The following is a 14,365-nucleotide window of genomic DNA, read 5'->3' as shown; positions in this document are numbered from 1 at the left end:
TTATATTGTCTATATATGTAAAATGCCTATCAAAGGATCACAAAATTTTAGAGTTGCAAAGGGCCCTCTGAGAACCTTCACACTGTAGAGTAGGGCTTCGACACAAAGCTCAGTGTCTGCAGTGTTCTTGAACTTGGCAGTCTGTCTAGCTTTAATGCTTTTAGGTTAGGCATGAATGTATGCATTCTCAAAAACCACACACCACCACCACCAAGTAAACCTGCCCCCCTTCCCCTGTATTAAATTAATGATACAAAATGATACTGTTGGTGCCTATAGGCATTTGAATTGTAGCCCTGTTTTAACGTGAAAGTGAAAAAAACACTAATGCACATGCTTTCCTTGAAATGTTCATGCCTCATTCTGAATTTCACTTTCAATGCATCAATGCTACTACATGCAGCAGTACTCTATTACTGTTACCACTACAATGATGTAATGGAAATACTTGAACACATTGAAAACGTGCTGAACTGGGAACAAGAAGTGGCTTCCTCCTTTTGAGTTTGAGCTCAATAGCAGGCACTTGGTTGGGGACTGTGCACCAGGCAAGATTGTGCTTTGCGCATGACTCACGGGTGGCGTAGGCCAAGTGTGCCTCTCTGTGGTCTCTGCAGGGGAACGAGTTACTCTATAAACTGAACACAACTGTCAGCAAATAACCATTTTTACATGGCAAATTGTCTCATTCCTTCAGAACTTATCAGAAGTTTGTCATCCATTCAGGTTGTGTGGTTCCTAATAACTGCTTCAGTGACGACTCACTGGGAGTAATAGAAAATTGTAGTTTCCCAGCAGTCACCATGGGCTGCAGAGCGCGTTTTAGGAAGCGCTCTGGGAAATCATGCCTAGTCAGCAGCTGTTAACAGGGGTGCAGTTTGTTACTACAACATTGATACAGCGAGGTCACCTGACCTCCTCAGGCAGAATTTGTGGCTCTTTGCGCTCTTTGCGCCTTGTGAGCTCCTGGAGGGAAGAGGCATTTACATTCTTTAGCGCTGTGCCCTGGCTTAATAGGAAAACCAGAAGGAAATGAGCTGCATTTCTCACAGTTCTGTCATTCATTTTGCTAGGCAGGTTATAGTTGATGACTTTGAAACAACTAGCTTGTGGGAGATAACATCTCCATTCCACCATTTCACCTACTAAGTTTTTAAAAAGTGTTATTTTTATACCTCTCAGAGAGGCAGAGAAAGCGCCCATGCAGTGGTTCATTCCCAAAGTATCTCAAAGGCCAGGGCTGAGCAGGGAATCTGGGAATTCAATTCAGCTCTCCCTCCTGAGTGACAAGGACCCAAGGACTGCGGTGTGCCTCAGCAGGAAGCTAGAGTGGACCTGAATTTGACCCCAGTTATCCCGGTGGAGGCATTTTAACCACTAAGCCAAACATCCCAAATAAGCACTTTCTTATAATGTAACCTTCTGCTCTCTTGACTAGACTGCTTTCTATTAATTTACACTTTTCTATTTCATCCTAACACTGCTTGTTTGGTTTTTCAAAAATATTTTTTGATTTCTGGAACACCTGGGAACCACCCTCTTCTATCTACCATATGGGCTTAGCATACAATAAAAATGTAAAAACCTGTTTCAGAAATAGGAACCAGTAAATAAAAAATGAAACTCTTCAAAATACACACTACCTTCCACTGCTCTTTTGAAGAATACTTTGCAGCTTCCACAAGTCAAGACCCCATAATGGCATCCCGAAGCTTCATCGGAGCACACCAGGCAGAGTTTGGGAGGTGGTCCCGGGGCTGCGGCGGTGGTCGATGGAGGAGAGCTCACATCTGGTCTCATTCCTGGGCTAGAGGAGGAAGCGAACAGTGTTTGGGCTTCATCATGACTGTCAGTGGAACATCAAAATATCCTTCACTTACTCCACAGTCACATGGACATCCACTTCAGGTACCAGCAACCACAAAATACTCCTCATACACATATACTGACAATGTTCTATTGAGAAATATAAATAATTTTCTGCAAAATTAAACACATGAGAGGCCAGCACCACTCTTGGCTTTGGGGTCTTTGGGGGAGTAGACCAGCAGATGGAAGACCTCTCTCTCTTCAGTCTTTCCAACAAAAATAAGTAAATCTTTAAAAACACAAAGACTTTACTTTTGGAGTGTCCCCAAAGCAGAATGGAGAGGTTATGATTTTTACTAGGATTTATTCCTTTCAAAGGAAAAGGGACAGAAGAAGGAAAACCAGAGAAAAAGATGCTCCATGTGCTGGTTCACTTCCCAAAGGCAGTGGTGACTGGGTCGGTGGCCAGGCTGCAGTCAGGAGCCAGGGACTCCATCCGGGTGCTCAGGTGCTTCAGCACGGTGCTAAGCTGGAAGTAGAACAGCTGGGGTTTGGTGTCCATATGAGATGCTGGCACTACTGGCACTACTGGCAGTGGCTAAATCTGCACAAGACAGTAACCTAAATTTTAATTTGTAGCACTGGGCCTTTGCTTACTTAAAATCTCCCTTATTAAGATATTACCTATATACAAACATAACATGTTATACTCTGATACATGATACTCAGTAGTAGCACAAACAGAAGATAGGCCATTTCCATCATCTCAAAAAGATGCCTTCTGAGCAAAGAATAATAGTTAGGGCCTGGAATAACAGCTCAAATAGCTAATTTTCCTCCTCCCAAGCACCACATTCCCCTGTGGGCACTGGTTTGTGTCTAGGCTGTCCCCACTTCCCATCCAGCTCCCTGCTTGTGGCCTGGGAAAGCAGCAGAGGATGGCCCCAGAGCCTTGGGACCCTGCGCCGGCATGAGAGACCCAGAAGAGGCTCCTAGCTTCAAATTGGCTCAGCTCCAGCCATAACGGCCACTTGGGGAGAGAAACAGTGAGCCGAAGATCTTTTGTCTCTCCTCCTCTTTGTATATCTGCCTTTCCAATAAGAATTTTTTAAAAGTGACTATTTTCTAAAATAACAATCCTCAACTGTTTTATCATCGACAAATTATTTTTCTATAATACTGACACCCAGTGGGAGAGTCTGGGAAAAGGGGGAGAGATAGGGAAGAGAGCAAGCGACAGAGATCTTGCATCAGCTCATTCACTCCCCAAACAGCCACGATAAGTGCAGCACCTGGAACACTCGGGCCACCTTCTGCTGCTTTTCTGGACCTGTAAGCAGGTAGCTGAATCAGAAGCAGAGCAGCTGGGACTCAAACTAGCACTCCAATATGGGATGGTGGCATTAAAGACAGTGGCTTAACCTGTTGGGCCACAATGATGGCCCTCAAATTTTTTATATGCTTTATTTTCAAGACAGAATATTTCTTTTAGCTCTATCTAAATTTGCAATGTATATGACCTTGACAACACAATGATCCTGATAAAAGTAGTTGTCTAAAGATAGTATAATACACATGTTTGTATTTCAGTTCACTCCTGACCCAAACAACACGACAGTAATGACGTTTGCTTTCAATGGCATAGGCCTCAACCAGTGAAAATGAGAATGCCAGGAACCCTGTATCGGGTAGAGAGCAGACAGGAAGTTCCACAGTATTGTCATGTAAGTAACCAGTGGGATACGCAAAGAAGTTGATTTGTTCAGCCTTCCAAAAGGCTTACAAATTGGGGATAAAAATAAAAAATGATTGACTCAAAGTCTGATTAAGAATACTTTTAAAGCTTTCTTTTTATAGAAATGACAAGCCAGGCCATGGGTGCCTGCCAAGAATTAAAGTGTGGCTAAATTGAGTCTTAAAAATAAAAAAACTCTTGCTAGCTTGTTGGTGCTTTTAAACAATTACGCTAATTTTAAGAGAAAGGACCTCAGCCACTTGTGCTCTAGTTTATAGATTATATTAAGATTATAATTACCATTGCAGAGTATTATTGAGATTCAACTCCAAGGACAGGAAACTCACAACAATCATATGGAAAGTCACTCAGCCTCATTAGTGAAATGCAAATGAAAACCTTAATGAAATACTGTTACACCCCCACCAGATTGGCAAAGATCAAACAGAACTGTCCTGTCAAGGGCATGGTCCACTTTGGAAGGCAGCTATGCTCATCACTGTACCACCAGCGCACACAAGGGCACAATCCCCTTGGGAAGCAGCATTTTTCAGTAAAGTCACATTAGCCTGTGATCCACAAGTACGTCATTAGACATGCATACATGAGGAAATACATGCTTGAAGAAAATGATGTGTGTAAACAGTAAAATGTTAAAGGATGTTAAAGGCATTTTCATAAATACTACTCAAAATGTTCATACTGGTGAAGTTGGGCTTGTAAACACCTCTAAAGGACATAATTACATACAGTGATTAGCTCTCTCTCTATATATATAATATCTATATATAATATAGATATATATAAATAATATGAATGGACTCCAGTGTTGAGTCAAAGATGCAATGCACATGTATTCTATTAGTTTGAGATTTAAAAACAAAAACTAAGCTTTAGTGTTAAGGGGTGTGGGTGTGTAGTTTAAAAACAAAAGGAAGTAAATAATCGTATTTGTGAGCACAGTCATTGCCTCTGGGGAGGAGGAGCAGAGTGGCATGGTCATCCTGTCAGGTGACACGGGAGGGCTCCTGCAGGTGCTGGCTGAGCTAGTTGGCACACAAATACTAGCTTTAAATTCACTAAACTGTGTATCTATGTGTTGCTTTTACAGTAAAACTATCTTAGATGTGAAAAGCAGATACATAATTCCTACTCCAATCTTTGATAATTTTTTTCTTACCATGTAGAGAACATTTTTAATTATAACCTGTTCTGAACAAGACAAGATCTGTCTTGCTAAAGCGGCTGCTGCTCTCAGTGACGATGGCACTGCACCCAGTGGGGCAGGTACCGCTGTGACCAGAAACCCCATACTGCCATGAGCCACAGGGGAACTGAAAACCTCCCAACACTTTTTAAATCTATTTATTTGAGGAGGAGGCAGACAGAGTCCCCGACTACTAGTTCACTGCTCGAGTATGTGCAATGGTTGGGGCTGGCGTCAGGCCACAGCTGGAAGGCAGGAATTCAATCCAGTTCTACCAAATCTGGAGCAAGAAGTCCACCTCTACTATAGTTACGAGTGCTGCCCCTCCATGGTGCATGTTAGCACGAATGGGGGCTAGCACTCATCTGAACCCCAACACTCCAGTCTGGGATGTGGGTGATTTAGCTGCTAGGGGCAGCTTCTCTCTCTCTCCCTTTTTGAGTTTTCCTTCTGGTTTCTGTCCACATTTTGTCTTTAGGAACTCCTTAGACTGTCATCTATTTTCCATTGCTCTCTTTACCCTCAGTACCAGGGTATTTTCTCCCTTTAGCTCTCATTTTGTCCATTGAGAATTTCAATGTGCCGTCTTTTAATTTCCAAGATTTTTGTTGTTTTGCTTTCTGAATGTTAATAAAAAAAGAATCCATTTTAGGGTGGGCAGTCTGGCACAGTGGTTAAAGCGGTGCTCGACATGCCTGAACCTCAGACTACAATCTCTGGGTGAGAGTCCTGGCTCTGCTTCCAAGACCAGCTTCCTGCCCACACACACTCCAGGAGGGAGCAGATGGTTGTGGACCTTGGAACACTGAATTAGAAGAGATTCTGTTGGCCTTTCAAACACATAAATAATTTTAAAAACTTTCCTTAGGAGTGTACAAATGATGTGGATCTGGGAGAGGTTTTCCTTCTCTGCCTATTTTCAAGTTCCTCTGGGATGGAGCCTTCTACCAGAAGGCACCCTTCCTTTTACCCTGTCCATCCACTTCCTTCTGCATAGCAATTTGGAGGCCTTGCTCTATATGTTAAAGAGTACACTGGACCTAAGAATTCCAAATGCAGTCAAGGACAGAGGAATCTGTAAAACAACAGGCTTACATATTTTCAGTATCAACAGAATTTTTACTTTCTGAAGAACAGAGAAACGGTTGAAGAAAATGCTGCAGTGCCTCAATGACCTGAGACCGGATCATACAGTCTTGCATGCACTTGCATGAAATCCCAGAAGGAAGAAGCAGTGAGAATGGAGAGGAGAAACAGCATGACGAAACAGTGGCTGAATTACAAATCATGAAGGAATTTAGCCTTGTCGACAGGGTACAGCACACATAAACATGCCAAACCCTGTTTTCCTCTAGTCTAAAAAAACATTAAAATTTTAAAATACACACAATAAATTGGGGTCAAAAGATGTGCACTAGCTCTACAGAGAAAATTGGTCTAGAGAAAAAGAGGGATTCAAGTGAATGGAAGGATATATGCTGTTCCTGGATCCCAAGACTTCAGTTACATCTCTTATCCCCAAATTAATTCATGAATCAAGGCCGTATCAAACACAATCCTATCATAAAATTTACATGGAATCGCAAAAGATCTAGAAGAACCTAAACTGTGTCTCTTCCCTAGAGGGACAACTATCTCCTTAAGGATCATTTTTGATAAATATGAACAATGAAAGCAGCTCAGCCAATAATGAATCAACCATTTGCTATGCAAGCATACAAGAAACTTCTTTCAGATGTTTGGTAGACAGCTTGAGTTTGGAAATGGTTGCAGTAGTCATTTTTATTGCCTTGGTCAAAAGTCTGAAATGTAACATAAAGCATAGTTCCAAACACACTATATAAAAGGCAGAGCCAGAGAGAGGCAGGCAAAGAGATCAGTTTCCCACCTGCTGCTTCACTTCTCAAGTGGCTGCACTGGCTGGGGCCAGGCCAGTCTGAAGCCAGGAGCTTCTGCCACACATCTTGTGTGATTGCAGGGATCCAAGCCCTTGGGCCTTGCTCTGCTACTTTCCTAGACACAGTAACAAAGAGCTGGAACTGAAGTGGAGCACCTGGGACTTGAACTGGCACCCGAAGGGGCACTGTGCCATAGAGCAGCCCCAAACAGTAAATTTTAAGAGAAGTTTGTTTGCCAAAGACTTGGTTGGACCACAGAGGTATTTTTTTATGGGGTTATCATTTGAGACATTGTGAACGTAATGGTAAATGCTTAATGGCTTATAGCAAAAATGATATTCTTTACATAAAGCTTTTGGAACAACAATGACTTTACACGGAAAAATTGGCATCAACAAGCTATCAGAATGCTACTAAAAGTTGACATAAATAGGGCCCGGTGGCATGGCCTAGCGGCTAAATTCCTCGCCTTGAAAGCCCCAGGATCCCATATGGGCACCGGTTCTAATCCCGGCAGCTCCACTTCCCATCCAGCTCCCTGCTTGTGGCCTGGGAAAGCAGTCGAGGACGGCCCAATGCATTGGGACACTGCACCCGTGTGGGAGACCCGGAAGAGGTTCCTGGTTCCCGGCTTCGGATCGGCGCGCATCGGCCCGTTGCAGCTCACTTGGGGAGTAAATCATCGGACGGAAGATCTTCCTCTCTGTCTCTCCTCTGTGTATATCTGGCTGTAATAAAATGAATAAATCTTTAAAAAAAAAGTTGACATAAATAATAAAGACATACATCCACCACTGCTTTTTACAGGGACAGGAAAAGTGTGGCTAACAACTACCCTTAGTAATATCCATTTCAAAAAGAGGCCAAGTCTTCTAACTGCCAAAACTGCTCTAACGGAACCAATGGGCCAAGGGGGGGCTTCGCTGTTAGGAAAACAGAAGATCTATTTAGAATACACTGGCTGGATTCATTTAAAACATAATTTGCACAAATGCCCACAATGAAATGTTAGTGCAATCAGCTCAACACAAATAGAATTTTATGGCAAAGAACCCACAGCAGAGGAAGAAAGGAGAAATGACCGTCTTTCCTGTTGTCACTTTCTGGCTCCCATCCATCTGATGATGGTCCAGAGTGATAAAATTGTTGAATCATAAGTTGTTCCACTGACACCACATTCAAAACAACACATTGGTCTCTCAGACCTTTTACAGGAATTCCGGATAGTCTCAGCCCAAACAGCCTGGGTAACAAAAAGGCGTCATATAGGTGTGTCACAGAAAGAATTGGGAAATGTATTTCAAGAATATCAAAATTTCTTTCCTTTCGGTTTACCTGATTCAATCTGTTACTTTTTAATGCTGATATGACACAGAGCTGATGTTTACTCCTATTTAATATGCAGTGGGCACGGTACCAAGTACTTTATAAGGAATTATCTTGGTTATTTGAATCTTGAAAGTAGGTTCCATTAACATCCTCACTATAAATGACATATACACTGAAGCTCGGAGATTCAAGGTCATTGAAATGGCAGCTCTCTGAGAACTAGAATCTAGAACTGGGACTGAAACTCCAACTGAGGCACTACTTCACTATTATGCCTCTCCATTCCCACTGACCAACATTTATGGTGGATGTGTATTTAATGAAGCAACTTTTAAGAAAGAAGAGATTACCAAAAAACAAGAGAATGAAATGCCTCAAAAAATTTCAAGACGGATTCATAAAGTACTAAGCAAGAACACAAAGAAAAATTATTAATGATCATAATCAGGTCCTAGGAGAAAGAATTATGTACCTAGGATTATAATTCTTTTTCTTTGAAGATTTATTTACTTTTATTACAAAGTCAGATATACAGAGAGAAGAGACAGAGAGGAAGATCTTTTGTCTGGTGATTCACTCCTCAAGTGACCGCAATGGCCGGTAATAGCCAATACGAAGCCAGGAGCCAGGAACTTCCTCTGGGTCTCCCACGAGGGTGCAGGGTCCCAAGGCTTTTGGGCCATCCTTGACTGCTTTCCCAGGCCACAAGCAGAGAGCTGGATGGGAAGTGGAGCCACCGGGATTAGAATGGGCATCTATATGGGATCCCGGTGTGCTCAAGATGAGGACTTTAGCCACTAGGCCACAGCGCTGGGCCCATCCTAGGATTATAATTCTATTCCTGTGTTTTCATGAGTCTTCTACAGCTTTCTGTAGGAGACACAATGAAAAAGGCCTTCACATGCAGAGGCCATCAGGAAAGTCTTCCAGGATAAAATATATCAGTGTTAAGAGCTGGAAAGCTAAGCAGAGCAGTGGGGTCAAGGAAGAGAGGAAGGCCCACAGTAGACAAGGTAGAGCTGGTGTTCCCCTGTGGGTGGGTTCCAGCTCAACTCCTGACCCTGGATTCCTGCTAATGCATACCTAGGGAGGCAGCAGGTAACAGGTCCAGCACTTTGAGTTCTTGCCACCATGCGGGGGTTCTGGTTTAGGCTCCTCCTTCAGCCTGGCCCAGCCCCAGCCTTCTGTACATGTAAGAATGAACAAGTTGAATGGGAAGTCTGTCTGGCTTTCAAACCAACAAAAATGCTAAAGGAATACCAGAAAACATTGCCCAAGCAAGGTTTCACAAGATCAGGGGAGTCCCAAGTTAGATTTCAAAAGGTGCAAAATTTAAAACAGCAGCTCCAAGTTTCTTAACAGCACAACGGGCAAGTTAACAGGCTTCAGAGGAAGTATTGCTGGTTCTACGCAGAATAGAAGGGATAGTGCTGGAGACATCCTGCAAGGACTTAGGGATGCCATGAAATGAAGCTCAGGCTTATGACCTGTGACCATAGGAAATTATATAAGCCCATATCACAGAAATATCCTTCCGTAATATTTGATGGCTGATTTACAAAGAGATGACTAGTCACAGATGTTTTACAAAGCAGCATAACTTAGGCTGACATTTTTCCCTTCCCAACTATAGAACTTTACCAGTTGTTCTTGCAAGGCTTAATAGTTAACTTTTAAGTTATTTCATTTTATTATGTCTAGTTTGGGAATCCAAGCTTAAAAGGACTAAAACAATGTTGAGTAAAAAATGTGGGTTACCAACAGTCTTTCATAACTATATTTTACTAAATTTGCTTTTCTATAACATGACATAAGTTCTTAGCTTTTATAATATGTCCTGTTAGCACACAGGCAAAACAAACTAGCAAACACTGATACTAATTAAGGCCTTAGACTGGTATGTATCACATAGTTTAAGTGCTACGTAAAATATTATCTCATTCTAATCCTTAGAAAAACTTCATAAGTAACATATCGTCATTAGTCCCACTTTCTCAACAAGCAAACTTCAGTCCAGTAAGGTCAGATTACTTTTCCAGAGACAGTCACACCACCAGAAAATAGCTGTGTTTGGATCCCAAAGGAAGTATATATCACTCCAAATGCCAAGCTCTTAGTTGCTATGCTAAACACCTGTTACTATGTCTTTAATAGAAAAATAGATTATCAGATATACCTTGCATTGTGTCTGAATACTACATCTAGACTATCAAGGTAAATTCACAGAAAGCTAGAAATAAGGAGCATGCAAACGAGTAGACATCCACTTGATGAATGAGGTAGCTGGTGCGACCAGCATCGGTCTGTGGTTGCTTTGTTTGGCTTTCGTCTCCATAAGCTCCGACTTGCACAGATCTGCCATTTCTAACACGGCACAGCCTCCTATTCTGCTCTGGCATGGGACTGTACAACTGTATCCCTTCAACTCAGAGGGTACAGGCTGAAAGAGAAAATACGCCTTCATCCAGCCATTTAATTATGTCAGCATCATTTTGCTCTGAGCATATCATATTTTTCTTCTAACATCACATAAAGTAATCTGAAAAAGCACAGAGGCCTTGGGGAAAAAACAACCCTACTTTATTATTTCAAAATTGCAAATTAGCAAATAATTATTTACCCAGTTTGGATACTCTGGAATACAAGTAACAGACCATTGTGGAAACAACCCCAAGATCTCAGTTGTTGGGTCCTGGCGTGATGGCTCAATTGGCTAATCCTCTACCTTCAAATGTTAGTTCATGTCCAGGCTGTTCCAGTTCCCATCCAGCTCCCTGCTTATGGTCTGGGAAATCAGAAAAGGACGGCCCAAAGCCCTGGGACCCTGCACCCGTGTGGGAGACCAGGAGGAGGTTCCTGGCTCTTGGCTTCAGACAGGCTTAGCTCTGATAGTTGCAGGCACTTGGGGAGCCAACTAGTGGATGAAAGATCTTTCTCTGTCTCTCCTCCATAAGTCTGATCTATCTTTCCAATAAAAAATAAATCTTAAAAAATCTCAGTTGTTGCTCAAATGAAAACTACTACACATTTCATCTTAGATGTTAACAGTTCTAACATCTGATCATAGGACCCTCAGAGCACCCGGGTTTGCTTCCTGGTTCCAGCAGCTGGGAGTCAGCAGGGTGACTCAAGCCAGTGGCTCTCCCACCCATGTGAGGGGAGGTCTAGACCAAGTCCCTGGCTTCTGCCTCTGTGCCCGGTCCAGGCCTGCCTATGGCAGGGCTTGGGGGACAGCAATTGATGGCGGCTTACTCCATCTGCCTCCCTGCCACTGTCCGTCTCTCAAGAAAAATTATAAAATAAACTACAAACAAGCAATTTAAAACAGAGCAGTCTCCGTCCATGCTGCCATGTTGGTGGGTGGAATCAGGTAGGTCTGAGCAGTGGCGCAGTTGTCTGGATACCCCAGCCATGTGGCTGTGGGTGGGGGTACCCATGCTGGCCCAGGCTTCCTGCTGGGGATCCTAGCTCCCCATCCACTGCTGCTAGGTGGGGGGAGGGTCCTGGGCTTGTGGGCAGCCAGAGTGCCAACCTTTGCTGCTTGACAGGAAGAATGACACTCTTTCTCTGCGGCTTTGCTTCCCATAAACCTGTTTCCTCAATCGCTGATGACAGCTGCTCCATGAAGGATCATGCAGGAGAGTGGTCCCACATGACAGTGCTGGAGCTGCACAGTCCCTACTACCTAGTCATATTCTAAAACCTCCTGTCACTGCAGAGCTTCGTACTACGCACCTGCTGCAGTGACTGCCATACTCCAATCCACTGGGTGGCCAGGCATGAAAGGACAGCACCGACAGTCACGGTCAGTACATAGTACTTGGCAACAAATGAGCATGTTTCTGCCTTCTGTGCCTCTCATACTATACCTGTTACAGTGCACTGCTTACTCAAAATGTGTACTGGCGGTGGTCTCAAGAATGCCTCAGCTACCTTCTTTCTTGAGTGCATGGAGAAGCTTTCAAAGGACCATCTGGATGTGTGGAAGTACACACTCCCCGTGACGGTCATATGACAAAACCTGCCTGAGGGCACAGGACATAGGAAGTACTCCTGACTTTGAGTGACGTGCAACTACACGAGAAAATCCAAGCTAACAGGGTCCACGTTCTCCTTTCGCTCCCCTCTGCCATTCCACTTCCCTGTGGCACCTGTGCTGGCTGAGCTGTGTGACAGGAGCAGGCTCACATTCTCATCCCGTACACTTTCCTACTAACATCTGTGGGTCTACTCTGGAATTCGGCTGTGTTCTTTTCTATCCTGCAACACTCCAGTACCCACTGCTTGACGGTTCTATCCACACTGAGGGCTCAGCTTCTGGCATCAGGTTTAGTGAGCTAAAATACTGCATACCCCAAAACAAACACTTCTTCCCACACCAAACCTGCTCCTTCCCTACACCTTTGCTATTCATGGTCCCGAGCCTTAAAACTTCTTCCTGCTCACTTTTCAAGTTATTTGTAAATTTGACAAATAAGCACTGAGAGCATATCATACATATACCAGACACTGAGTGCATCACCATGAAAAAAAGAAAAACATCCATGTCTGTCATAAAGCTGAGAGGCTAGCGGGAGGCAGAGGCAAGGGAGCATCTGCAAGCCAAGGACACCAATGCTACCCAGCAGAGATGCCTGGGGCCATGGAGGGGTCAATGCTGGCCAGCGGAGATGCCTGGGGCCATGGAGGGGTCAATGCTGGCCAGCGGAGATGCCTGGGGCCATGGAGGGGTCAATGCTGGCCAGCGGAGATGCCTGGGGCCATGGAGGGGTAGCTCAGCCTGGTACAGGGGCTCAGGAATGGGCTGGCTGGGTTTTAGGATGAGGAAGAATAGACGTGAGACAGAAGCTGGAGATGGGGTGGCCTGTAAGAACAAAGAGAATGAAAAGGCCCTTCAATTCAAGCTGTTAGATTTCCTGAGGACAGTGATACAAGCAGGGGAATGATAAGGCCCTAACTGTTTGAAAGCTTGTAGTGGCAGCACACAGAGTGAAATGACAAAGCCAGCTAACTAGTCAGGATGATGTCACATATTGCAGCTATGACATCATGGGAGTCTGATTTAAGGTAGGAGCAATTAAGAGGTAGAAGGATCTGGGAGGTATGTTAGTCAAAGAGGTCTTGCTAACTGATAGTAACAGGCAGCAAAGGGGAAAAGGAGTTGAAGACTCAGATTCAGACTCTTACCACAGGGAACCATGTTCCATATACCCGCTGAGAGAGGGAACACAGGAGGAGGCCAGCCTTTATGTTGGCTACTTATTTTGAACATGTTGAGTTTGAGAAACCTGTACTTGACTCAAGACAGGACACCCTGTGTGCAGTCAGAAATACAGGTAGGGGGCAAGAAAATACAGCTGAGCTACGGCCACACCGCACATGTGACGGCTGGACACTGATACTAAGGACGAGACCTCTCAGGCAGAGCAACTCTAAAGGGAAGTGAACTCTGGAGAAATGTGGCCGAAAAGGTAGGAGGAATAAAGACAGCAAGAGAATTCTGTCATAAAAATCTTGGGGAGAATGGACCTAGCAGCTAAAGTCCTCTCCTTGCATGCACCAGGATCCCATACGGTCTCTGGTTCTAATCCCAGCAGCCCCACTTCCCATCCAGCTCCCTGCTTGTGACCTGGGAAAGCAGTCGAGGACGGCCCAAGGCCTTGGGACCCTGCACCCGTGTGGGAGACCCGGAAGAAGCTCCTGACTTGGGATTGGCTCAGCTCCAGCCATTGCGGCCGCCAGGGGAATGAATCAATGAACAGAAGATCTTCCTTTCTCTCTTTCCTTCTCTCTGTATATCTGACTTTACAATAACTAAATATTTAAAAATAAATCTTAGGGAGAAGCCTTCACAAATAGGATAGTGGTTTCCAGCACAGGACGGGTGCACTATAGCTCTCTGAACTACTACTGTTCACTAACTTTAAGGACAAACAGACCACTGGTGACCTTGGAAAGGTGTCAGCTGAGTAAATGTCAGCTTTGTGTCTATAAAAACCAATGTTCCTTGGGGCCCGGCACAGAGGTTCAATGCCTAAATCCTTACACTACAAGCCACGGGATCCCATATGGGCGTTGGTTTGTGTCCCAGCTGCTCCACTTCTCATTCAGCTCCTTGCTAATGGTCTGGGAAAGCAACAGATAATGGCCCAAAACCTTGGGACCCTGCATCCACGTGGGAGACCCTAAGAAGCTCCTGGCTTCAGGTTGAATCAGCTCCAGCTGTGTTGTGGCCACCTGGGGAGTGAACTAGCAGATGGAAATTCTTTCTCTGTCTCTCCTTCTCTCTAAATTTTATCTGATTTTCCAATAAAAATAAATAAATCTTTAAAAACAACAAAACCCTCCCAATGATCCTCCAGCATCATTTGTCTAATCACACCTTCC

At 44.1% G+C, this 14,365-nt stretch overlaps 1 protein-coding gene across 8 annotated transcripts in view; it reads right to left on the bottom strand.

The window, feature by feature from the left end:
- The window catches only part of NR3C1 (nuclear receptor subfamily 3 group C member 1), a 133,173-nt gene that overhangs the window by 15,140 nt on the left and 103,668 nt on the right, over positions 1-14,365 (bottom strand). For 6 of the 8 annotated variants that reach the window (XM_058677912.1, XM_058677908.1, XM_058677909.1 and 3 more), the window contains exon 3: positions 1,641-1,807. In XM_058677912.1, coding sequence (XP_058533895.1) covers positions 1,641-1,807 — 167 coding nt within the window. The remainder of the gene's footprint in view (positions 1-1,640; positions 1,808-14,365) is intronic. The other 2 variants (XM_058677913.1, XM_058677914.1) reach the window with 1 other exon arrangement.

This window comes from Ochotona princeps, chromosome 19, assembly GCF_030435755.1.
Source record: "Ochotona princeps isolate mOchPri1 chromosome 19, mOchPri1.hap1, whole genome shotgun sequence".
Classification (NCBI taxonomy): domain Eukaryota; kingdom Metazoa; phylum Chordata; class Mammalia; order Lagomorpha; family Ochotonidae; genus Ochotona; species Ochotona princeps.
Note: the sequence above shows the minus strand (reverse complement) of the source record. Positions and strands in the feature narration are given on the sequence as shown.